Genomic DNA, 26,225 nt, shown 5'->3' with positions numbered 1-26,225 from the left:
CCTAGACTATTACTATCTGCAGAGTCGCAATTTCTTTCTGATTCTCAATCCAAGCCACATGGAAATAACACAAAAATGGAGGCTGTTCACTTTCAATTTACTCTAATTCTCAGTGTTTTGGCTCTAGTTTCATGGCCTAATATCCACCAGTAGGAGGCATTATCTGAACACTGTTGGGAAATATTCATTCCTAGGGAATGACATTGTTTCCTTATCTGGCTGAATTCAGTCTGAGCACTGTTGCTTCTAACGAAGAAAGAGCTCCACCCTCGGCCACTGCCACAGCTGCTCTGCCAATAAGTAAGAGCAAAGCGTTTTCCCTTTGTGTATCTCCATCATGGATGCTTTTCAGGGGATTTTAAGATTCATCCTCAACCGGAAAACTGTTATTGGCTACAGCTTTTTGGCTCTGCTGACTGTGGGAGGTGAGCGTCTCTTTTCACTCGTGGCTTTTAAGTGTCCCTGCAGCACTGAGAACGTGGTGTACGGATTGGTTTTCCTTTTTGCTCCTGCCTGGGTGTTACTGATCCTGGGATTCTTTCTGAACAACAGGTCATGGAGACTCTTCACAGGCTGCTGTGTGAATCCCAGGAAAATCTTCCCCAGGGGCCACAGCTGCCGCTTCTTCTATGTCCTCGGTCAGATCACTCTGAGTTCATTGGTGGCTCCAGTAATGTGGCTTTCTGTGGCTTTGCTCAATGGGACGTTTTATGAATGTGCCATGAGTGGGACCAAAAATTCCAGACTCCTGGGGCTGATTTGCAAGGGCAAGCCCGAAGAGTGCTGGGACGAACTTCACAAGGTACCTTGCGGCAAAATCAGCATGACCCATACAGACAACGAAGAACTGAAACTGTCCCTGCAAGCCCAGTCTCAGGTAAGAAAGGACAAACATGACTTTTTTTCTTTTTTTCCCCAGAGTGAGCTTGAAGTGTTCTCTCTGTACTCTGTTGAGCCAGGGCTGAGTCTGAATCCTCCTAAAACATTTTGAAACTAAATGGAAATTGGAACACGGGGCAGCATTAAGACAATCTGAGGAAAAGCTTTTCAGTGGTTGCTTGGCTAGTAATACTGCTGATAGGATTGTTTTTTCCATTTCTGAAAAGAAATCTCCTCTGAGTTGTACATATGTAAATACTTATGTATTTTAAGACAATCTCTCTGGGTTGATTTTGTAAATAATGCATGACACTAACTCACAATAGAGTGCTAATGGCAGAGTAATTAGAAGTTACTGGCTTCTATTAATTATTTTCAAACTGGTTTCTCAGAAAACACACGTATCTATTAAAATATAGCTGAACGAAATAAGATAATACTTTCCAAAGCCGCACATAATACAATGAGTGTAGAGATTCCCTTGCATGATTTCTGGCAACTGCTATCTCTATGTATAAATATTGTCGGGATGGAGGAGAACTTCCTGTATAAAGTGGGGGTTGGCAGTCTCTCAATAGCCTTCAGTGAAACGGGACCATATTCTCCAGGGAGGTTTCGTCCTGTGCTCTGTGCTCTACAGCTAAAAAAGTTCTTACATTATTTTAGAAGCTCAAGATTTGGGGCACTGTTTTATTTAACAGCAGGAAATTGTAGCTTTACCTAATTGACACAAGGAAGTAGCTTGTCATCCTTCCAGGTACGTGAGCACAAATCCAGATGTGAGCCTGGCCCTGGCCTCAGGAAAAGACTGAATTCCTACTTGTGAGGAGTAGGAATGACATTCCCCAAATCAAAACAAGCAATAAGAGTAGGTAAATAGATCCACAGTTTTGTCAGGAATGCTATTTGTTTAAGAATAAATGTGCTGAAAATAGTGTAATTTTACTTTTTTTCAGCATAGACTTGCCTTTTCAACAACACATCAAGGCAAAATCTTTTTCTAAAATCATACTTTCCAAAACTGGTTGGTGATATAGTCATACTCTCTTCATAAACTGCTAAGCCTAAAAATGCTCCCCAAACAAAATCTTCTGTTTCATGCATAAAGCGCATCTTAGATAAAAACATGCCAGGCTCCCTTCTTTGGTTGAAGGAAGGTATTAATTACAAATGTTATGATACAATGAGTGATGTATGATTTGTGTCCTCGGGCACCAGGCTCCATTCAGGTAGATCCAAACACTTGTCACTGTGTGAACTTTTCTTCTCTAAACAGAGACATAAGGAAATCATGCACATCCTCCCATAGCTTAGCCTGGGCACGCTGACCTGTTTACTTTTCAGAGGAATGAGAGGGGCCTGGGGCTGATTCCTAGAAGAGGCATAAGAGATGTGGACAAAGGGAGCTGTGTCACAGCAGGTGCTGACTACAGTGCTTCCAACAGGCAGGAGCGACAAAGAGTCCAGACCAACAGCTGGGTGTGCGGCTGGGGGTAAAAGGTGCCGCGTCCATGGGTGGAGCAGAGAAGTGAATCCAGCTGGGTGGTTTGCTATTCCTCAGGAAGGTAGGGTAGAGCAGTGGCAAGAACTCCGTCTTGGAGTTCGCTCTCCTTGGGTTTGAATACTGATTCTACCACTTACCAGCTATGTGGCCCAGAGCTACTGGTATGACCCCTCAGGGTCCCAGTTTCCTCATAGTTTCCTCCTACCTGGGAGGGGTGCCAGAAGGAATAGTAGATGATGGACATAAATGGATATAAAGCTGCTGGCACGGAGTAAGTGTTCTAAACTGACGAGAAAAACGCCAGGGTTTCAGGGAGAAGACTCGTGCAGAACAGGACACTCTTGAGGGCTGGGGTGGGAGCATCCACCATGTCTAGGTAGACCCTGGGTACCATGAATTTGGGAAGAACAGAGGGCTCAGTGCTCAGTGCTCAGCGCTCAGGTGAGAGCGAGTCGAAGGTAAGGTCGTGCAATGGGGGAGGGGGAGTCTGAAGCTGATCAAACAGTTGACGACACAGCAGCATTGGTTCAGATACTGAGGTGGGATGGCCTACGGGCCTACAGGAGAACCTGTGTGGAAAAAGAAAGGTAGGGGTTAAAGAAAAGAGGAAGATCCAAGGGAGCTAAGCACAAGTGACTAAAGTAAATGTGAGGACTTTTCACACGATGGAAGCTGTGCTTCATTTGTTAAATCACATCAGAAAGATATCCTGTGTTCAGTAATGCTTTTACATAGACATGGATACATTGGAAAAGTAGCAGCACATGACAATGGCTGATACTGAGTCACGTGTATGTCTACATCGTCTCATTTTAATGCCCCAAATTACCCTCTGAGGTAGGTAAGCCCCACTTTACAACTGAGAATCCTGAGGCATGGAATTTCTCCTACAACAGAAAGGAGAAAGTTGAGATTTAAACCCAACTAGTGGCAACCCAGAATTAACATTCATGTGGGGTCTGGGACCCTGTACAATGACCTCCATAGTCTGGAGTTGGAGTTTGGGAAACACTTGTTTAAAGCATTGGAGCATATTTGTGGTTCTGTTACGGTCTGAATGGGTTCATTTGCAGATTGTTTCTGTGTTCAGATAGGCCCATCTGCTGAGAAATACTAAGGGCCATCTAACTAAAATGTCAAGAGAAACTTTGAAAGAGCTTTGTTAGCTGTCCACATATGAAATTAATTCCAATTGTGAAAAATATAATTAGAACACCAAAAAGTTTAGAAGATAAGTTGAGCTGCTTAGACTTCTGCTTTTAAAGTTCAGAAAAAACCCCCAGCAGAACCATTTCGTATTCAAAGTGGAATTTGTTTTTTCCAATTACCCAAATTCAGAACCAGCAAATCCTGAAGGTTTGCAATGACTCTATTTTTTTTTTTCTTGGCTTTTATGCAGGCTTCCAATTCTTATAGCTTCAGTTTCCTTATTGTGTTACGTTTGTCTCACTTTATCCTGGATAATGAGTGATGATACTTCTGTCAGGGAGGGTCTGCTGTTCTCTGCAAACAATGTAACATGGGAAAAATCAGTCACGGGTCATGAATATGCACGTATCAACGCCTGAAAGCACTCCGCTAAGGAACTGGTCATTTGCTCAAATGAGCGCATTTACTCATGCACAGAATTCTTCCCTCTAATAGCTAGTACTGTTTGAGGGCTTGGTTTTCCCAGTTCTTGGATAATCTATATTTTTGCTCATTTCCATTTGCCTACCTTCTGGGTCTTTCTTTGCATACCAGCAATGGTGGGTAGGATGGAGAATAGAGGTTAGGTAAACCCCAACTTTATTTGACTGTAAAAAAGAACCTGTCGTTAGTAATTAAGAGGAAGGATTGCAACCGAGGTCTGATATTAAATTAGCCATACACTTCCCCATAACACTACCCCGGCTCCCGGAGAAGTGGCTTTGCTTTGGAGGTCCTCAATATTTCTTTCTTTCTAAGATTCTAGGCTGGTTCCTGATTTGTTCAGCAGCTTTCTTCTCTCTGCTCACTGCTTGTTATGCTCGCTGCCGATCAAAAGTTAGCTACCTTCAGCTGAGGTTTTGGAAGACGTATGCACAAACGGAGAAGGAGTACTTGGAAAATACGCTCCTGGACTATGCCAAAAAGCTGAGTGAGAGGAACCTAAAATGCTTCTTCGAAAACAAGAGGCCAGAGGTCTTCTCCATGCCTACCTTTGCGGCCTGGGAGTCTGCTTCAGAGCTGCATTCTTTCCACCCAAACCAGCAGCATTACAGCGCCCTCCACAGGGTGGTGGAAGATGGTCTGGAACTTCGCCCTGAGGATGATGAGAGTAAAATGGTGCTTGTGGATGCTTCTCAAAATGTGCAGCTCACCGACCATCACTGACTCGTGGTGTCTAGACATCTTCCTACTGCGTCAACAGCTACCCGAGCATCTCTGCGTTTTCTCACATTTAGCGTTTCTTTATAAGACAATAACGCAAAGGCAAGCAGCTTTGCAGCTCCCAGCTGCAGACAGTGTCATGTGCTCAAACTGATGCTGAGTGACCGGCCAAGGATGGTGACAGAGGTGCTGCCGCATTTGTCGGGGGTTGGGCTCAGGGGCTTCAAGTTCTAAGATTTTATGATTGACAGTGAGACTCATGCAAGAAGGTCTGCCACTCTGTGTAAATATGGTCATGGCATCCGGGGGTAGCAGTGGTGACTTGGGAGTGAGTGTGGTACTCTTAACAGACTTCTGTACAGTGGGATCTGCAGTGTAGTTGGTAGAAATCCTCACTCAGTAAATCTATCCTACTGCCTTTCAAGGATGTGTGAAATTCTATCATTTGAAATTCATTTCCTTGGAATCTGAAGACACCGGTTCTCAAAATAACACATTAAAAGAATATGATGCATAAAATTCAGAGCTTTTCACATGTCTCCACTATGCACTGAAAGTAGACCCCTACGGTCAGGGCTGTATTATGACTTTTGTGGGCTCTAGGTACTTTTGCCTTCATGAAACCATTTCTACATTAAAAAATACACATACACACAAGCACAAATATACATATATATATTTATGACTATTGATATAGACACATATTACTATTACATGTTAAAACTTTTTTTCAACCTTGAAGTTCATTTATTTCCTGTGACTTTATAAGAAACTAAAAACACTTTTGTGGGCACTTACAGAATGCAAATTTTGCATTCTATTATGTAATATATCCACATTAGTTTAACTATACAGATATATTAATTCCCTCTAAATCTCTGAGTGGGATTGATATTTAAGGGAGAGGCACCATGTTCTATGCTGTGGCTCACATCTTATACCACAGAGAGTCCTTGCCTCCTAGTTGGAGAATCCTGCGGATGAACTCCTTATTACTACGGAACATTATCCCAAATTGGGGAAAGGATCCTATAGGTATAAGACCTGAAACAACATATCCTTGGGAACTTGGAGGTGCAGAGTCAGGTTGTGTGTGTGTGTGTGTGTGTGTGTGTGTGTGTGTGTGTAGGTGGGAGAGTGGGAGGTGGGGGCTGTGATGTTGCACTATTTGAAATATTGTTTGGGTTTTAAACACGGTATGTGATAAATGTTTAACAACTGGCTCTCAAAAAAAAAAAAACAACAACAACCCTGATTTGAAGTGTTTGCCAATTTCTATGATGTAATTTCAAGTTACCAAGGTGATGTCACTGAAAGCAGAGTTAAGAAGAGATGCTAACTATGGGCTCTATGAGCCAGAACTTTCTAAGAAGTTTTTTATAGCTAGTATTTTTTTTTTTTTGCATTTACTTTGACTCTAGCCAGACCATCTCCCGTGCAACTTTGGTGCATCTGAGTTTCACTGTAATAAAACCTAACCATGGGAAATTAAACTTGGCTCAGTGGCTCCAATTGAGAGATGGAGTCTCTTTCTCTTCTTGATTCTGACCTTAATGAACCAATAGAATGTAGCAGAAGTGAATCTAGATTGCAGAATTGTTGCAGCTTATGCCATGGTCTCTGGCAATGCTCAGCCTGGTAAAAGCCAGCCACCATGTAAGAAGTCCAATTACCCTGAGAGCGCCAAGCTCAGAAGAAAGCCAAGCTAGCCAAATGGAGAGAGAGAGAGAGAGAGAGAGAGAGAGAGAGAGAGATTAAAAAGAGTTAGTTGGCTAACTCCAACACTTTGAGTCATTCTATTGATAGGTTAGGTAAAGTACCAGGAATCTGAGTGAAGAAGTCATTTTGGACATTCCAGCCTCAGCAGACAAGACATGGAGAAGAACCAGGGGACCCAACCGACAGCCAGAAAAAAGGTCCCAGGTCTATGGTCTGAGTGAAGTCATTCCAGCCATCAGACTTTCGAGCCACACCATCTGAGGCTGCAGACATTACAAAGGGGTCCCCACTATGTCCTGTCCAAATCCCTGATCCAGAAAATCATGAGCTTAAAAAAATATTTGTTGTTTTAAGCCATCAGATTTGGGGGCGCTATGAAGTAAGATAGCCTGAACACTAATATGTGAAAATCAGAATTTATTAAAAGAGAGAAATTAGAGGTAAATTGAATTTATACATAGATTTATACCAAAATTCTCCCTATGTATAGGTGTTTCCTTAATAATTTTTTCCTCTTGATTTCAGGAAGCAGTATATCCTCTATGGAATGATTTGATAGATGCTGAATAGGTACCTCTCCAAACTAGCTGCACCAAAGCCTGAAATTCATTTTTAATGATTTTGGTTTGAAAGGAACACACTGATGTGAGTTAATTCAGTTTAAAATAAATAACGGAGAGGAGAAACATACTATTATCATTAATACCTAGAAGAAAATGGCAGTAGAAGGCACAGGATAGGTTGGCCTTGAGTAAAAGCTAGAAACAGATTGGTCTTCTAGGCTTGCTCCTCAAAGTGTTGCCTTCAAACCACAGCATCAGTAAACGAGGGAGCTGTTAGAAATGCAGAACCAGACCCCATCCTAGACCTGTTGAATCAAGCCTGCTGTTAAACGAGATCTTAGGTGATTCCTACGCAACTTAAATTTTAGAAGTGCTGGAGTGGTGGTTCTCAAACTTTAACGCATGACAAAATCATCCAGAGGGCTTGTTAACATGTAGATTGCTGAGCCCAAGTGTCTGATTTGGTAGGTTTGGGGGGAGAATTTGCATTTCTAACAAGTTATCAGGTGCTGCTGCTGCTGTTCTAGGGATCACATCTTGAGAACAACTGCTCTAAAGCAGGGGTCCCCAACTGCCGGTCCGTGCCTTGTTAGGAACCAGGCCGCATAGCAGGAGGTGAGCAGCGGGCAAGCGAGCGAAGCTTCACCTGCCGCTCCCCATCGCCCCCCATCACTCACATCACCGCCTGAACCATCCCTTCCAAACCCCGGTCTGTGGAAAAATTGTCTTCCACAAAACCGGTCCCTGGTGCCGAAAAGGTTGGAGACCACTGCTCTAAAGCACAAAGCAGGCCACACCAAGGAAGGAAGCCTAGAAGAACTTCAGAATCTTGGGCCCCACCCCAGACCTACTGAATTAGACTTTATGCTGTTATCAACCTGAGAACATGGGGTAACTTTCCATGTATTTTCTGTTTATTCAAGGTGACCTTTTATCCCTTAATGATATTTTAAAGTTTTCCTCACATAAGTTTTGCAAGCACTGTGCATTTGTAGGTAACTTCTTTGCTGCTAGTCTAATGGTTTCTTTTTCCTGTGATATTTTCTAAGTGATGGTTATTTGAGTACATGAAAAAGCTATTACTTTATGCATATTAGTTTTATACCACTATACCTTACTGATTTTCAAATTATCTTATTCTTCGTAGAGCTTTTCAGAATTAGAAAATAAATATTTTGCAACCCCTAATGACATAATGGATCTGGACAACAAATAATGAATTCTGAACTACCAGGTGAAGGCGGGATGGGTGAGGAACATGCAACTTGAAGCCACTCCTCTGTCTTAGCATCCCTAAAAATGGGACAATCACACATTATGTGACTCCTTATGTTATGCAGTGTAAGAGTAAGTACACAGTACAACTTGTGAAATATTGTTTCCTAAAATAACTAAATCTGACTCTAATCAAGATCTTACTCTTAGTTTATAGGAAATGTAGGCAAGAGAAAACAAGTTAATTAACACCATGAGGAAGCAACCAAGTAAATATAGAATATAGGACATGCTATCGGATGTATGACCCAGCTTTCCGTAGACCAATGGCATTAAAAAAAGGAGAATAAAAGACTTAAGAGATGTAATGACCAGAAACAACATGTGGGCCTCATTTGTATCCTGTTTCAAACAACCATTGACACAGGATATCTTTGAGATATTTAGGGAAATATGAATGAGTATTAAATGGGTATTAGATAATTTCAAGGAATTGTTCATTTTGATGTGTATGATAATAGCACATTGGTTTATGCTTTACCAGTTTGAGATGCACATTGAAATATTTATATGTGAATTACCAGAATGTCTAGAGTTTTCTTTAAAATATTTCAGCACAAAAAAAAGGGTGGGCTGATAGTTGAAACAAGAAGGGCAAAATACTGACACTTATTGAAGCTGGCTAGCAGGTACTTGGGACTTATTACATATTCTCTTTATATTTGTGTAGGTTTGAAATTTTTCATAATAGTTGTATAATGAAATAAACAATGTGCTCACCTCAGTTCTTTTTGCTGAAGTTCTGTCAATCAACTCCTGCTTGCCTGGAGTTTACCCTCCAGTATTATTCTCAGAAAAAGTTCTCAGGAATCCTATTCCCTGAATTTTTACATATTCAAGTTATTGACCTATTCTATACTTGAAGGACAGTTTAGCTGGTTCACACTTTTTCTACTTGAGTATATTTTAAGTGTTACTCCACTGTCTTTTGTCATTGAATTCTGTTAAGGAAACATCCGATGCCATCTTAATTTATTACTCACATGATGTTTTTAACCTATATTCTCACAAAATTCTTTCTTTATCTTTAAAGTCCAAAAACAGTACCAAATATGCTTTCAGATAGGTCTTTTGGATCAATTTTCCCTGCTACAAGTTACACTCTTTCATTACAGAGAAATATTTTCTCTTGTTTCAAGAAAATGGAGTTGGCGAGTTTCCCATTATTCTCCTTGTTGCTCTATATGACTTTTAAGAAACCTTATGGTTTTAGATTCAGAACTAAGCCACTGCTATGTTCCTATTGGAATCTCATTAATTTAATAATAATTTTAAAAAGCTAAGTTATCTTGTGGTCTTGATTCTTGTTTAACCCATTCCTACCCTCTCCTTCTCCTTTGCCCGTTCATGCAACCAGCATAAAGTCAATACTTGCAGCCCCTCACCTATGAGATGAATAGCAAGGAGCAGTGGATCCGCACATGTACCTTTTATATGGCAGCTGCAAGGATGAAGACTTTTCTCGTTTGTGTGGTTGCTGCCTTGATTGTTGTCCTGTATTCAACCAATCCCATCATTGCCCAAAGTTCCCAGGGGAACCTAGATTGCCCTGAGGAGATGACACAAGGAAGGATCTGGCTCCAGTTCTAATCATTTAGAGCAGTGGTTTCTGACTAAACCTAAATGAAGCCCCAAATGTGTACTGGGACATAATGAGACTTAAGGAGAGGTAGAAGGGCAAGCTGAGCTACTGAGGCTGGACTTGAGCATGGAGCGTAACCCCAGAAGGAGGCCTGGGGTTACTTGTAGGCAAGGCAAGTGTCAGTGGCTTTGTACTTATACCTATTGGAGTAGGGTTTTGGTCAAGAGCATTAGGTTAGTTTAATCCCTTTTGGAGATTGGAAGATTCTTTTTTTTTTTAAACTTAAAAAAAATTATATTTATTTATTTATTTTTGGCTGCATTGGGTCTTCGTTGCTGCGTGCGGGTTGTATCTAGTTGCAGTGAGCAGGGGGCTACCCTTCATTGTGGTGCGTGGGCTTCTCATTGTGGTGGCTTCTCTTGTTGTGAGTCTAGGCACGCGGGCTTCAGTAGTTGTGGCTCACGGGCTCAGTAGTTGTGGCTCGCGGGGTCTAGAGCACAGGCTCAGTAGTTGTGGCTCATGGGCTTAGTTGCTCCATGACATGTGGGATCTTCCTGGACCAGGGCTCAAACCCGTGTGCCCTGCAATGGCAGGTGGATTCTTAACCACTGCGCCACCAGGGAGCTCAGAAGATTCTTATTACAAACATAAAATGTCATATTTGAGTCTGGAAGAAAACTGCTTTTAGGTTGCTTCAAATAATATTTTCAAAGTTCAGTAGTTTGTTAAAATTGAGTTATGCAGAAAGAATACTTGCCCAGCTGTAAGAGAGATCATATTCTAAATTTTGCTATTCCACCGAAGAGGAAAGGCAGAATTAAAATTTATTAACAAACTATTATGTGCTGGATACTTTACATAAGATTTATATTTAAGATTTCACAAGCATACTGAGAAGGATTATTGTTTCCATTTTTTACGAATAACGCTAAATTTCAAAAAGGTTAAGTTTAAGCCGCAGGTAAGAGATAGAGCTTAAATTTGCACCTGAATTAGTCTGATTCCTAACTTCCATCACACAAATGCTGCCTCATGTTCGTTTATTCTCAAGTGTTTATTTAATCTTTTGAAGCAAGTTTTTTCACTTGTAATATTAGAGTGTTGGATTAATACATCAGAATTTCTTTCAATTCTGTCATCCTAAATCTTAAGGCCAGTAGCACATGAATTCCCAGTCAGTTGGCTTCTTGATATACTCCTGGGAATTGATGCCTATCTCCAAGTTTCTTGGCCTCTGTCTGGGTCCCTGGCCCCTTTCCCTTTCAGCACAGCTTTTCCACCTTGGGTTTCTAGATATTTGAGACAGTTATGCTCTAACTATGCTTCTAGTTCTCTATATTGATAAGGTCAACTTCCCATTTTATTTCCTTAGGTAAAAATGACAATTGAGGGCTTCCCTGGTGGTGCAGTGGTTGAGAGTCCGCCTGCCTGCCAATGCAGGGGACACGGGTTCTTGCCCCGGTCCGGGAAGATCCCACATGCCACGGAGCGGCTAGGCCCGTGAGCCATGGCCGCTGAGCCTGCGCGTCCGGAGCCTGTGCTCCGCAACCGGAGAGGCCACAACAGTGAGAGGCCCACATACCGGAAAAAAAAAAAAAAAAAAAAGACAATTGATAAAGAAGGAATTTTCAGCAAGGGAAAGTTCATAAAAGATTTAGAATAGTCCCCAAACTTTAACTTTTATACCTTTTAGAGCACAACTTTCTGTCTGTCTGTGTGCATAGCTCTCTCTTCACAGTTTCAAATTTCCTGACCCTACAGCTACACCAATGCCAGAGAAAAATCTTTAAACGTTTTAAATTGTAATGACAACTGAGATTAAATTGGGAAAAATGAATTAATCAATTCACCTAATCACATTCTCTAGATCATTTCAAGGAATAGGATAAAGTAAGAAAAGTTATCAACTCAGGTGAACATTGAATAATTTTGCTTTAGAAAATACCTCAGAATATATGCATCCTTTGGCAGAATACATAACCTATAAAATGATTACTAGTTGCATTGTAACAACGTTTTATTCCTACATTTTAACATAAAAGGATGTGCTTCTGCAATAATAATAATTGCTGATGATATCAACAGATCAAGATGATTCTCCCAGGAGTTTTGTTGGTATTTGTGCCATGAGCGGAAACACGAGGGATAGTGCTTTTAAAACGCTTGCTCCCTTAAACAATTGGCTATGAGTGAGTTTCACTGACCCTATATAGGAAGTAAAGTGGTTAAAGAAATATGCAGACAAATATAGAGTTACAGACTAGTGTTTGATCAATATCCATCTTCTTTGGAGTGAAGGACCTGGGAGACAAAACTTCTCTCCTTACCTCCTCTGCGAGAGATAAGCTAGTTATCTCTAGGTGGGCTTTGTTTTAATCGAGACTATCCTTGATTACATCTCTCTAATGTTTTCCACTTTTTTTCCAATGACATTTTATTTTATTTGAAACACTTAAAGGAGACAAAATGAGTGGTAACTCTGGAAGAATTTGGACTGAGGGACGGGAGGGTAGCAGTCATCACATGCCACCTTGCCTCTGCAGTGATCACCCTAGAGCGCCAAGGAACGCAGTTTGAAAACCTCTGCTCTAGGGCACTGGATGCCCAGTAAGATCACCTGGGGAGCATTAAAAAAGTTCTGATGCCTGAGTCTTTTTCCCAGAGAGTGTGATTTAATTGGTCAAAATTAGGGCCTGGGCATCAGGATTTGGGGGGGAAAGTTCCAGGAGATTCTATGGGGGAGTCAGGATTCATAACCGTTACCCTGGAGCCTCACTGAGAGGTCAGGGCAAGTCTGGACAAAATCTTACTTCTGACACAAACAAAGAGTCACACCATGCAGGGCTGACCAAGGGTGTGGCTGGCCTTCCATGTGTCTCTGAGTGTGGCTGGCCTTCCCCATGTGTTCCTGAACCTTTAGGCTCAGATAAAGGTTGCTTGAGCCTTGGGGGTTTTGTTTCCCAGAGTATTTCCTCAACTGTTTTCGTCTCTCGGTAAGGAGTTTCATTGTAAATAGTTACATTAATGAAACGTTCCCCATGCGATTGCTATTTTCAATCCACACACTTAGATTTGTTTCATAAGTCAGTCTCTCATGAGTTTCTTCCAAATAAGTTAAGCAATAGGAATAAAAACAAGAATCTCCAATGGAAACTTAGGACAGCCTAGATTTTCATGGACTGAGATATCTGGAAGATTGAAAACTTCCTTCTGGAACATCTTTGGTAATAGTGTTAAGGAGACAAGATGCCTAGAGAAAGCCAGTTTGCTTGTAAGGCTGGATCATAAACAGGAGTGGAAGATGGACGTTCATGAGTAAGGGGAGATAACTTGCAGAATTTACTGAGAATTGAGCCTTAAGAGATACTTTTCTGTGACTAAAAGAAAAATAATGTTACACAAACGTAGTAACAATAAAAGTTTAAGCGTAATTTTCCTGCAGATGCTTTGCCTTCATATCGGGAATCTGCCTTAAGTAATTGATGCAGTCTTCTGGGTTAGACCTAATCAGTCTGCAGAACCCACAGATCTTGTGGTTATGCACACAAGCTTGTCCACAAATGAAAACTTTCTACGTTTTTCTTCTTTCTCCCCTCCCAGAAGTACAAAGGGGAACAGAGCAAGTGCGTGGGTGTTTATATAAGGCAGTTCTTGCTTACTCAGAGGGGAAAATTAAGCCTAAATGGTTATGTTTGTTTAAACAAGTTTCTTATTTTTAATAATTCCTCCGCCATATTTCTGGACCAAATGGTAAGAATTTTCAAAATATTTTGTGCGTTCCTTTTGCGGTTAATATTCACCATTTTTAAATACTGAGAATTTTATGACTATAAAGGGTTTTTCTATCCTTATAATTTTTTCCACTCCCGTCTTCCTTGCTCAAAAAGGTTACTAAGAAGGAAAATGGCCTGACATTCAGCTAACTGTGAGGCCATCCTTCTCTGGAATGCTGTCTGGTGCCGTGCTGTGGCTTCTATGGAATTCAATCCCTGTTTACCAAGGGCTCCCACTTATTTTAATATCATATGTTGGAAAAAGTGAAGTAATTCAATAGACCTCTACCACTAAATTGTGAGTTAGCCTTTGAAAAATAGTAAGTAGTAGCAAAGAAAGATGTTCTATTTGGGCTTAATCTGATTAGCTTCCATTGCTTGGTGGAGGGAAGAAAGGAAGCAGTAGTCCTAGGAAGGGGGTTGGGAATTAGGCACACACTGTGCCTTAACCCTGGGACCCACCTCTGCCTGCACTGTGCTAAGAACTGCCCTCTGACCTGGTCGCCAGTCCACCCTGTCGGTTGTGAATCTGACCCTCCAGGGCTGCCCAGACCCTTCTGATGCGTGACCGAGTCTGTCACTTGGCTTCTTCCCACCCTTCAGCTCCCTGCATGAGTCACAGGTAAGGAATGCCTGGCTCCCGAATGCAACATAGACTCTGAGGACCTCAGTTTCCCACTTCAATCTTTTGGGTGGGGTTAGAGGCCCATACCATCATGGCTAAATGCTCAATATTCTATTTACAAATGATTCTATTATAAAACAGTGGCAAGATACCTAAATATTTTAGGATTGGGGAATCTTTGTGACAGAGTCACAATGCTTGGCTGTGTGATGGAGGTGACATTAGTGGTAGCCACGCTGCCCCTTCTCCCCCTTCCCACACTGCACTGTTGGGATTCCTGGCAGGTTATCTTTGAGTTGCCTGACGTGGATAGATTTGAGCTGAGTGGAAGTTGGCCTCAAGTAGTATGTGTGTGGGGAGCACATGTTCCAGAAGAAGGAAGGCTGGGCCAGGGCATGTTATCATCTGGTGGTGCTGACCACTAGGCAGAGGCAATGACACGCTCCCAGCCCTGATGAGGTAACAGCAAGACACATCACGGCAAAATACAGTCCTCCGCATCAGTGAGAGATTTCAACAAAGGGCAAGCATTGCCTAGCAATAAAAATGTTCCAAGTCTCCCTCTATTTCGTGCCATTCAGGCTGCATTTCTTCGTCTATCCCTTTAAGTAAGTTGTGTGTAAAAGGAAGGGGTATGTGTCTGTCTATGTGTGTCTGCGTGTTGGGTGGGAGGGTGGTGTGGGAATGGAGGCAACTTTAAAATTAAGATTTAAATTTTCATCCTGGTAAAGGAAAAAAAAAAAAAACAACATTCAAAGCACTGAAAACAGCCTCTCCATTTTGTGCACAGAGTTATGATGTTAACATAATCCTGCGTGTTGTGCCTGGTACTGGGTGCATTCCATTTAGGCTTATACTCAGAATTGTGAAACATGGTAATTTTCAGGGAAAGTACTTCTTTTAAAAATGTACATTGTTTAGAAAATGAAAGGAGCCAAATATGGGGGGGGGAAGAAGAGAAAGTAAAATACAGAAACATAAGGAACAAAACTGTTTGTTTTGTTTTTAAGAGAAAAACAATATCCTAAGATATGCTGATGTCTCTGACTTGAATGGCCTGGTTCAAGTTCACTTCACCTGGGCAGTTTTTCTATTCACATAAAAAAATCAGGTCATCTCTGGTAACATTCTCTGAAAAAACACAGACTGCCAAGAGAAAGGACTGCAAGAGATTTAGAAAAAGAGAAACAAAAGCAAAAGCCCCATAGGATTAGAGGACCAGAACTTTTATGATTGGTTCCTTTATAAGAAATTCAAAAGAAAAACCTAATACTATCTACTGTAGTACAAAATCATTTTTCTTAGGAGAACTTGGTTGTCTCCCTTCCACCAAAGCATCCCTCTGAGTTTACTGTTCTAAGAAATGTCTGCCCCACTCTTGCTAATGGTCTAAAATATTTACTTTCAACTAACAATGTAGTTTCACTTGGACTGCTTCATGGGGGAAGTTTTTTTTTTTTTTGGCGAAAGGTTTGCTTACTTGATTATTATCTCCAAAATGCATAACAATGACAATTCCCTACTTCAATACCTTATAGTTAGCATGCTAAATGGAGCCTGCTACACTATTCTCTACAGGACTTCTAGCTTCTGGAACAAAGGAAAACAAACAACAGCATCAAGATGAACAGTAAGATGAAGAAAGTGAGCAGAGCATTCATAGGTGAAGTAAGACTCATAAATTACTGCTACTAATTTCCTAGACAGGAAGAACAAGGTCTTTGCCAGTTACTTTTCCCCATTTGGGGAAAACTCAGGATGTTTTTCATAACCAAATGCCCTTCCTGAGGGGTTCCCTACGATGGCCATGCTTTGTGTCTCATTACCCTATTGTTTTGGCCACGGATAATGGACAAGGATGGGCATTTGAGAACCCGGACTGTCAGTCCATAGTTTGGCTGTAGGCCTGAAAGTGGCTTAGCATGAAAACTCTACCCAGCAGAGGGCTAGTGATTGGCTGCACAGGCTAGAGACTCTTTTTGGGACTTTGAATGTGAGACACACAGAGAGAGTCACAGTTTGGATGATTGGGCAGAAGACAAAAAATGCCTGGGGAAAAGAGAGTAAGCAGAAACCAAGAGGCAGCAGAATCACGGAGATGGAGAGAAGATATAGAAGAATAGAATGATATTAATATGTAGCTGCAAGAGCATAATAACCAGAGAGTAGTTGAGTCACCAAAATGGCAGAAGACTGAAGTAGGGAACCATAAATGCCTGCTACTGAGATGACAAGACAGACTGAATTTCTGTTCTTCCATGAGGCTTAGCTGTCGTGTCCCAGAATATCCTCACAATAAACCCCTATGACCTGACAACCCAAATGCCAGCAACATAAAGAAGCCCACCTAACACAATTTGGCTGCATGATGAGTTTTAGGATACATTTCAAATATTTTCCACAATAAATGAGAATGATTTATTTAAATGATCATTTTTGTCTCTAGCATCTCCTGATAATAAAACTGACCATAAGTATGTTTGGAAAGCATGAGATATATTTTTGTGTAACTAAAGAGATGTTTTCTAGATCTTAGACCAGAGAAAGGTACAATTGTATTTTCTATTTGCGCTTGTAATAAACTGGAAGAGATATGAGCCCATTAAGTAAGTTAAGTGATACAAAATATCTAGTGATTTGATTACCTCTTTAATGTTTGCATTTTGTAATTACAATTGACATCAATGTAGCAAGAACGAATCTTGCCCCGAAACTTTCTACACTCATATAAATCATGGAAAAAATAAACGTTTCTATAAAATTATCAAGATGAGTTTACTATTATTTAATGACAGTTATTTTCCTGTCCAGGATCCTATTGTAATTCAAATTTTGTTATTGTGAGCAACCAGACATTTCTGGAGCATTGAATTTTCACTGTAGTAAATATTGCTTGAAATAAGGGGGCTTTTGCCAGTAGTGAGAGTTAGGGGAAGGGGGAAGGGATAGGAAAGAGTCTTTAATTTGGAGATGAATGTTGCCCACTGCCCTCTTCTGGACAGAATAGGAGGAGCAACAGTGTGTAGATGTGTGAAAAAAAAAATCTTCAAATATTTTGTAAATTCACTTCTATATTTAATGAATGTCTACAATGTACTGGTTTGCCATGGCATGGTGGTCCAAACCCCAAGAATGTCTGAAATTTCCCTTCCTTTGGAAAAGCTTACAGACGTGATGGGGAAATGAAATTTCCCAGAAATGAACTATAACTTCACTGGATAATCTAAGAAAGTATCAAGTCAAATTGTATGTCTATTAACATAACTCGAGAAAACTTCATATGATTTTCGTTCTTTGTAAAACATTTTTGCTCTAGTTGGATGGAGAATAGGAATATATACAAAAGAAGCTGGCCAGCAGCAAGTTCTTAGAAGATCAACAGGCACAAAATACAGTAAAACTGTGTGTCACATACTGATTAAAACATTAAACTAAAGGGCAGATTTATACAGCTCTATGTTCATAATAAAGATGCTCTCAGTAAAGTTGATCATGAGTTCCCTTACCTTTCCAAGGTTTCAATTTATACTATTCAAAGTAAAAGATCTCATTTTTGCTTTCCAGAATTTCTAACAAGCACAATATATGGAGTTCCAATTTTTCAACCTAAGGATCAGAATTTCAAGTTTTATAAGTCTGTTTCTATTTTTTATATATTTTATATCATATTTTTCTCTATTTAAAAATTTCATCTTACTGTGACACCACCAATGATGTGATGTTTTTACTGAAAAATCATACATTCCCCCTATACCCCTCAGAACAACCATCACAATGACATCGACCTGACAGTAAAAAGCTTTCCCAGCTTTGATGAACAGAGTTTGCACCAGGCCAAGTATTTGTAAACACTATCTGTAACTAGAAGGCCCGGATGCCCTAAGGGGGGCTTTGGAAGCTACAATCAACACACTCATCTATTTATGATCTAGTCTGTGTCCAGAGTTTAGCTAGGGAAAGCAATACCTGAAAATCAGGAGAACTAAGGCTGGAAGAGGTCTCACCTGACAGATACGGAAAACGAGGTCTGGACAGGCTAAATGACTTACTTGCTCAGGGTCACACAGTGGGAATGTGGCGGAGCAGGATATGTACTCTTTTTTTTTTTTTTTTTTTCGTACGCTGGCCTCTCACTGTTGTGGCCTCTCCCGTTGCGGAGCACAGGCTCCGGACGCGCAGGCTCAGCGGCCATGGCTCACGTGCCTAGCTACTCCGCGGCATGTGGGATCTTCCTGGACTGGGGCACGAACCCATGTCCCCCGCATCGGCAGGCGGACTCTCAACCACTGCGCCACCAGGGAAGCCCTGTACTCATATTTAATCTCCATTACATTGGACTTGGTTAGACTACCGCTCTGAATCTGAGGAGGATCAGAGCTCTTCATGTTTAACTCGTAACGGCAACATCATAATATTTCTTGTCAAACCTATCCTTTACGATGATCTTGATTTAAATGATCAAGTTTATCTCTGATTAGCTTCTCCTAATAATAAAACTTTTATCATAAATGTGTTTGGAAACCATGAAATATATTTTTGTGTATCTAAGGAGCTTTCTTTTAGACCTTAGACAGGAGAGAAGTACAACTTTATTTTCGCCTTGCTCTTATAATAAACACAGGGATTTATGCCTGTTAAGTTAAACCCTCTAATATTTCATTACTACAACTAAAATCAACTATGGTAACTCTACTGCAAATTCCACATTTTCATTTTTCTCAGAATGATGATCATAATAGGAGAAAATCTTCAAAGCTATATTTTATATATATATTTTTTATTGAAGTATAGTTGATTTCCAATGTTGTGTTAGTTTAAAGTGTACAGCAAAGTGATTCAGTTGTACATATATATATTCTATTCAAAGTTATATTTTAAAGAAACAATTAATTTTTGGAAAAAGCACTAGAATAAAGTCAGAAGAATTAAATTCTAAGCTGGCTTTTTTTCCTCTGAAAATTATACATTTTTAAAATTGAAGTATAGTTGACTTACAATACTGTATTTGTTTTAGGTGTATAACACAGTGATTTGATATTTTTATAGATTATACACCACACAAAGTTATTAAAAATATTGTCTATATTCCTTGTGCTGTACATTATATCCCTGTTACTTGTTTATTTTATAACTGGTAGTTTGTACCTCTTAATCCCCTTCAACTATTTCACCCCTCCTCCCATCCCTGCTCTGGCAACCACTAGTTTGTTCTCTGTATCTGTGAGTCTGTTTCTGTTTTGTTATGTCTGTTCATTTGTTTTGCTTTTTAGATTCCACATATAAGTAAAGTCATATAGTATTTGTCTTTCTCTGTCTGACTTATCTCACTTAGCGTAATACCCTCTAGGTCCATCCATGTTATTGCAAATGGCAAGATTTTGTTCTTTTTTTAAATGGCTGAGTAGTATTCCATTATATATATATATATATATATATATATATATAAAATGGAATATATATTTATATATATATTCCATTATATATGTATACGTATTCCACATCTTCTTTATCCATTCGTCTATTAAGGGGCACTTAGATTGCTTCCATATCTTGACTATTGTAAACAATGCTGCAATGAACATAGGGGTGCATATATCTTTTCTTTAATTACTGTTTTTGTTTTCTTCAAGTAAATACCCAGGAGTGGAATTGCTGGATCTTATGATAGTTCTACTTTTAATTTTTTTTTAGGAATCTCCATACTGTTTTCCATAGTAGCTGTACCAATTTACATTCCTACAAAAAGTTAAACTGGCTTTTCTTACTATGTTCGTGGTGACATCACCTAAGTCTTAATTACAGCATCAGTAAAATGAGGCTAATGACAGATGTAAAATGAGGCTAATGGCAGATGCCCTTTTTATTTCACAAGGCTCTTGTAATGGAAAAACAGATAATAGGTGGGAATTACTTTGAGCTTTTCTGAAGAAACGCTCTGTATTATTCATGTTTTAAAATATCAGGACTTCTCTGGTGGCGCAGTGGTTAAGAATCTGCCTGCCAGTGCAGGGGACACGGGTTCGAGCCCTGGTCCAGGAAGATCCCACATGCCGCGGAGCAACTAAGCCTGTGAGCCACAACTACTGAGCCCGCGTGCCACAGCTACTGAAGCCCGCTTGCCTAGAGCCTGTGCTCCGCAACAAGAGAAGCCACTGCAACGAGAAGCCCGCGCACCGCAACGAAGAGTAGCCCCCGCTCACCACAACTAGAGAAAGCCCGTGCACAGCTACGAAGACCCAACGCAGCCAAAAATTAAAAAAATAAATAAATAATATTTATAAAAAAATAAAATATCATGTGCTGCTGTATATCATATGTTACAATGCTGCTGACAATTTTCATAAATAATGCCTTATTTAAATTTTGTAGTTGTATTTTGAGTCAATAACCACAAAAAGTACACTTGTATATGACAAAATCACATTTAAAGTGGATATATTTTAATGTTGCAGGAAGTTGACATTAGAAGTAACCTATCTCCTTTTTATTTAAAATGTAAGGCTGACTACCCTCCTACACTGTTGGTGGGAATGTAAACTGGTGCAGCCACTATGAAGAATAGTATGGAGGTTCCTTAACAAACTAAAAATTGAGCTACCATATGATCCTGCAATCCCACTCCTGGGCATACATCTGGAGAAAAACATGGTCCGAAAAGATACATGCACCCCACTGTTTACTGCAACAAGACAATAGCCAAGACATGGAAGCAACCTAAATGTCTATAGACAGAGGAATGGATAAAGAAGATGTGGTATATATATACAATGGAATATTACTCAGCCATTAAAAAGAATGAAATAATGCCATTTGCAGCAACATGGATGAACCTAGAGATTAGCATACTGAGTGAAATAAGTCAGACAGAGAAAGAGAAGTATCGTATGATATGGCTTATATGCGGAATCTAAAAAAAGGAAGTGTTTTAATGGCCTGGAATGTGGTATATTTTGGTGAATGTTGCATGTAATTTTGAGAAAAATGTATATTCTGTTATTGAATAAAATTTTCTGTACATGTCAAAAATGATTTGGTCTCCGGCATGAGATTTCTTTTCACATCGCTAGACGGCGCAATTTAAGGTTAAAGCCTGTCATAAGAATTTGTCAGAAGCCTAGTGATAGAGTGACAATCTGCCCTGTAGAAAAGGCAAAATGAGGAAAACAAGAGAGAGGAGAATGTTATTAGTACCCTAAGTCACATAGTTGTCTCCTCTCAGAGACAAAGGAGTGTCGAGTAGGGCATAAAGTCAGGAGACCTGTTCCTATGTGCAGCCTTTCACTGATCAGCTCTGTAAGAATCACTTAACTCATATGGGTATAGATTTCTTCATCTAGTCAATTCCCTTCAAATGCATCCTCTTTCTCTCTTTCCTTCTCTGGAGTCAGGAAACAGTCATGAGTTCTGTGGAAGCCACGGTATGTAGGTATACAGTAGGTACTTGGGAAGGATGATGATGGTTTTCTGTACAAGTGCATGGTCTGAGAGGGCAGCCAAACGAAAGGCACACCATTAGGTTCTGTTCCTGATTCTTCTGTGCTCCACGGGCAGCATGTGACTATGTGGACTTCCTCTAACCTTGCCCCACTTCTCTATAACACCAGCTATAGAACATTTTACACTTGCCTAATGAGATAACGCTGCTGAAGGCCAAACCTTTTAACAAAAGCTACTAATTATAAGCAAAGCATCAGAGGGTGAGTATAAAGTCTGACCCTTCATTTGTGTTAAAAAGCTCTTGAATTGGGTGACATCATTCCCACATGTAAAAGAACACTTTGCTGGTGAAGTGAAATTGATCAAGAGGGAGGAAATCAGGTCTTTGAAGGAAAATGCAAAGGCCAAGAGACAGCCCCTTTGCACAAGAGAAGGGTGAGGGTGACAGAATATTCTCTTCATTAATAAGAAGGAATTTTGTATAGGAGTGGAAGTGGATCTTTTCCCAGTTCATTGAGGACAGGAGGGGCAGACAAGAATTTACATGACATCAGAAAGGTCAGAAAGACATAAAGTTTAGAGAAGAGATATTTGGAAAGTGGATGTTGTGTACATTCTTAGTTTTATAACAAACAGACCTGTTTCTTTTAAGTTTTTTTTTTTATTGTGGTAAGAACACTTTAGCGTGAGACCTACCCTTTAACACATTTTTTAAGTGTACATTTTTGTTAATGTACATAGGTACAATGTTGTACAGCAGACCTCTGCAGCTCATTCTTTTTTTTTTTTTTTTTGGCCACGAGGCATGTGTGATCTTAGTTCCCCAACCAGGGATTGAACCCGCCCCCTTACATTGGAAGGGCAGAGTCTTAACCACTGGACCGCCAGGGAAGTCCCCTAGAGCTCATTCATCTTGCTTGACTGAAACTTTGTGCCCTTTGATTAGTAACTCCCCATTTCTCCCTCCCCCCAGCTGCTAGCAACCATCATTCCACTCTTTGATTCAACAAATTTGCCTATTTTAGATACTTCATATAAGTGAAATCATGCCGTATTTGTCATTCTGTAACTGGCTTCAACCATGTTGTTGCATATTGCAGAATTTCCTTCTTTTTAAAGACTGGATAGTATGCTATCGTTATGTATTGACCACATTTTCTTTATCCATTCATCTGTTGATCGAATTTTAGGTTGCTTCCACATCTTGAATAGTGCTGCAATGAATATAGGCATGCTAATATCTTTCAATTCTTTTGGATAAATATCTCCAAAGTATGCAAGCAGCTCATGCAGCTCAATATCAAAAAAACAAACAACCCAATACAAAAGTGGACAGAAGACCTAAACAGACATTTCTCCAAAGAAGATATACAGATTGCCAACAAACACATCAAAGGATGCTCAACATCACTAATAATTAGCAAAATGAAATCAAAACTACAATGAGGTATCACCTCACACCGCTCAGAATGGCCATCATCAAAACGTCTACAAACAATAAATGCTGGAGAGGGTGTGGAGAAAAGGGAACACTCTTGCACTGTTGGTGGGAATGTCAATTGATACAGCCACTATGGAGAACAGTATGGAGGTTCCTTAAAAAACTATGACCCAGCAATCCCACTACTGGGCATATACCCTGAGAAAACCATAATTCAAAAAGAGACATGTACCACAATGTTCATTGCAGCTATATTTACAATAGCCAGGTCATGGAAGCAACCTAAGTGTCCATCATCAGATGGATGGATAAAGAAGATGTGGCACATATATACAATGGAATATTACTCAGCCATAAAAAGAAACGAAATTGAGTTATTTGTAGTGAGGTGGATGGACCTAGAGTCTGTCATACAGAGTGAGGTAAGTCAGAAAGAGAAAAACAAATACCGTATGCTAACACATATATATGGAATCAAAAAAAAGTTGGTTATGAAGAAACTAGGGGGCAGGACAGTAGTAAAGACGCAGACTAGAGAATGGACTTGAGGACACGGGGAGGGGGAAGGGAAAGCTGGGACGAAGTGAGAGAGTCACATGGACATATATACACTACCAAATGTAAAATAGATAGCTAGTGGGAAGCAGCCGCATAGCACAGGGAGATCAGCTCGGTGCTTTATGACCACCTAGAGGGGTGGGATAGGGAGGGTGGGAGGGAGATGCAACAGGGAGGGGATATGGGGATATATGTATATGTATAGCTGATTCACTTTGTTATACAGCAGAAACTAACACACCATTGTAAAGCAATTATACTCCAGTAAAGATGTTAAAAAAAAAAGGCAAAAAAAAGAAAAAAAGTTGGGACAGAAGATTTTCAATAGGAGGAAATCAGAGGGCCTAGATTTTGTTACAGATAGAGGAAATGGTGGACTTCAATGTTAGAAGACAAATAATCAATAGAAATCATGTAATAACAATTTCCAGATGAAATTAGTGCATGTACTCTTTAGAAACAAGTTCAATACCCACTGAGAAGTTGATGAGTCTGCTCAGAGAAGAAAGGGAATTTTATTTGTATTGCATACATATTATAAAACCTGTAGCTTGTTTTCAGGAATGACAATATAATTGGCCTCACTTTGGGAGAAATTCCACAAATAAAGAAATACTAATCGAATAAAAAAAAATGGAGATGAGGGAGTAGGCCATTTGGGCATGGGAGAAAGAGCATTCCAGAAGGAGGGAACAGCAAGTCCCTCCTTAGGAGGAGAACCTGCCTTGTGGGTTTGAGGAACAGCAAGGAGTCTAGTGTGGCTGAAGCACAGAATAAGTGGCAGAGTAATAGGAGATAAGGTTAGAGAGGTCCCAAGAGCTGCAGGTGATGGCCAGGGAGCCAGATTCTATAGAGTTTACGCTGTAAATACATGGGCCTCTAATCTGAGACGGGGAGGGGGCAGCTATGAGCAAAGGAGTAACATGACCTAATTTACATTGTAGCAGGATCAATCTGGCTGCTGTGTTGAGTCAGTCAGGGAGATCAGTTAGGCTAGAAGAAGTGATACTGAAATTCACTACCCTTCAAAGGAACTCACAGAATTAGAATTTCATATGGCTGTATTTGTGACTGGTGATGAGTTCTTGAGACACCTGACTAAATAAAAATTAGCCACATGAACTGTGCTTGAGGAAATTAACCTTTAAATAGGGAATTCTCAATTCTGCACCTCTGAGAGAGGCGAGATTGCCTAGAAAACTCATAAGGACAGAAAAGCAAAAATAAACGTCAAAACACACTTTAAAGACTGCTAATATTAGGAAGCAGCAACTGTGACTTTGCGTTCTTTGCAGAAAAAAACTTAAATACAAATGAGTAAGGTGAATCTCTCAGGGACATTTTTCTTTAGCAATGAAGATGAACAGAGAAGAGGGAGAACAGAACTGCTTCAGAGGAATATATATATGTGTATGTATATATATTACTAATCACTAATAACACTGATATCCTATTTGAGAATTTGCAGTGTGTTTTCACATACATTATTTCATGTTATTCGAATGATCTTGTAAGTTTACATAACCTGTAAATGGCTAAGGCTGGGCTTCTCATTTTTGGCTCCAGATCCCATGATGGTTATTCCCACCAAATCATTTACATCCCTGCAGAGCTTGAAACACACTTATCCGATAACATCTGTAACTACAAATTAAAAATGAGACACTGAAAGCAAGCCAATCTGCCTCATAAAAATTCTCCATTTTCAGGAAGTTAAGGACTTCCCTGTGTTTGCTGAAGTGTCTCTGTGTCAAAATGAAATTAGAGATCAACGAAAAATGCTTAATGATGCCCATGTAGGTGTGACAAAGATTTGGAGGTATGTTCTCTTCCTTACATTAGCATTGGAAGTCTCTTAGAAAGTTCTCCCTAGTAGTAAAAAACTAAAGAACAACTCTTGAGCATTCTGAAATATGAAGGCTTTTTACAGTGGATAAACAACAGGTTTGAAAAGGACGTTTTAACAAAAACTCTGTTAATAAAAGAGTAAAGCAAATAAAGGGGCACTCCATTTACCTAAACTTGTAACCAGTATTAACCTTCTCTTTCTAATATAAACCTTAAATTGGTTGCTTTGCTGCACCTATTTTGATAAGTTGTGTTTTTATTATCAGTTAGGAAATTAAAAAAAAATTTTACTTGATGTTTTTCTTTGATCCATGGATTAAAGGTGCATCAGCTTCCTTGCCATACTCATTCTGTCTTCCTCACCTGTCACTGTGGTCAAAAGAACTTCATCTTTCCAGTTGTTCCAGCCAAAAATCACCCCTTACTTCTCCCTTTCGTACAACACATATCGAATCCTGACAGCTTCAAAGTATATCCAGAATTCGTTCAGTCCTATAGCTTTGGTGCAAGTCATCGCTATTTTTTGCCTAGGTTACTGCCATGGACTAATTGGTCTCCATGCTTTCAGACTTTGTCCCTCTAAAATTGTCACTCTTCCACCTAAACCCTCCAATGATCCCACATGATCTGGATTCCCACACCAGTTCACTGTGCACCAGCCACACTGGC

General features: G+C 40.0%; 1 protein-coding gene across 1 annotated transcript; it reads left to right on the top strand.

Moving 5' to 3' along the window:
- Positions 1-212: 212 nt before the first annotated feature.
- Positions 213-7,131, top strand: CALHM5 (calcium homeostasis modulator family member 5). Its single transcript, XM_067702292.1, has 2 exons — positions 213-877; positions 4,331-7,131. The coding sequence occupies exons 1-2, from the start codon at positions 338-340 to the stop codon at positions 4,736-4,738; spliced, it is 948 nt and encodes a 315-aa protein (XP_067558393.1). The 5' UTR covers positions 213-337; the 3' UTR covers positions 4,739-7,131.
- Positions 7,132-26,225: the final 19,094 nt, after the last annotated feature.

Source organism: Pseudorca crassidens, chromosome 13 (assembly GCF_039906515.1).
Source record: "Pseudorca crassidens isolate mPseCra1 chromosome 13, mPseCra1.hap1, whole genome shotgun sequence".
Taxonomy (NCBI): domain Eukaryota; kingdom Metazoa; phylum Chordata; class Mammalia; order Artiodactyla; family Delphinidae; genus Pseudorca; species Pseudorca crassidens.
This window is presented reverse-complemented; position numbering and strand designations above follow the sequence as displayed.

Coding starts and splice junctions, on each gene's coding strand:
- CALHM5 (XM_067702292.1), top strand. CDS start 338: ATGGATGCTTTTCAGGGGATTTTAAGATTCATCCTCAACCGGAAAACT. Junction 878..4,330: donor CCCTGCAAGCCCAGTCTCAG/GTAAGAAAGGAC, acceptor TTTCTTTCTAAG/ATTCTAGGCTGGTTCCTGAT.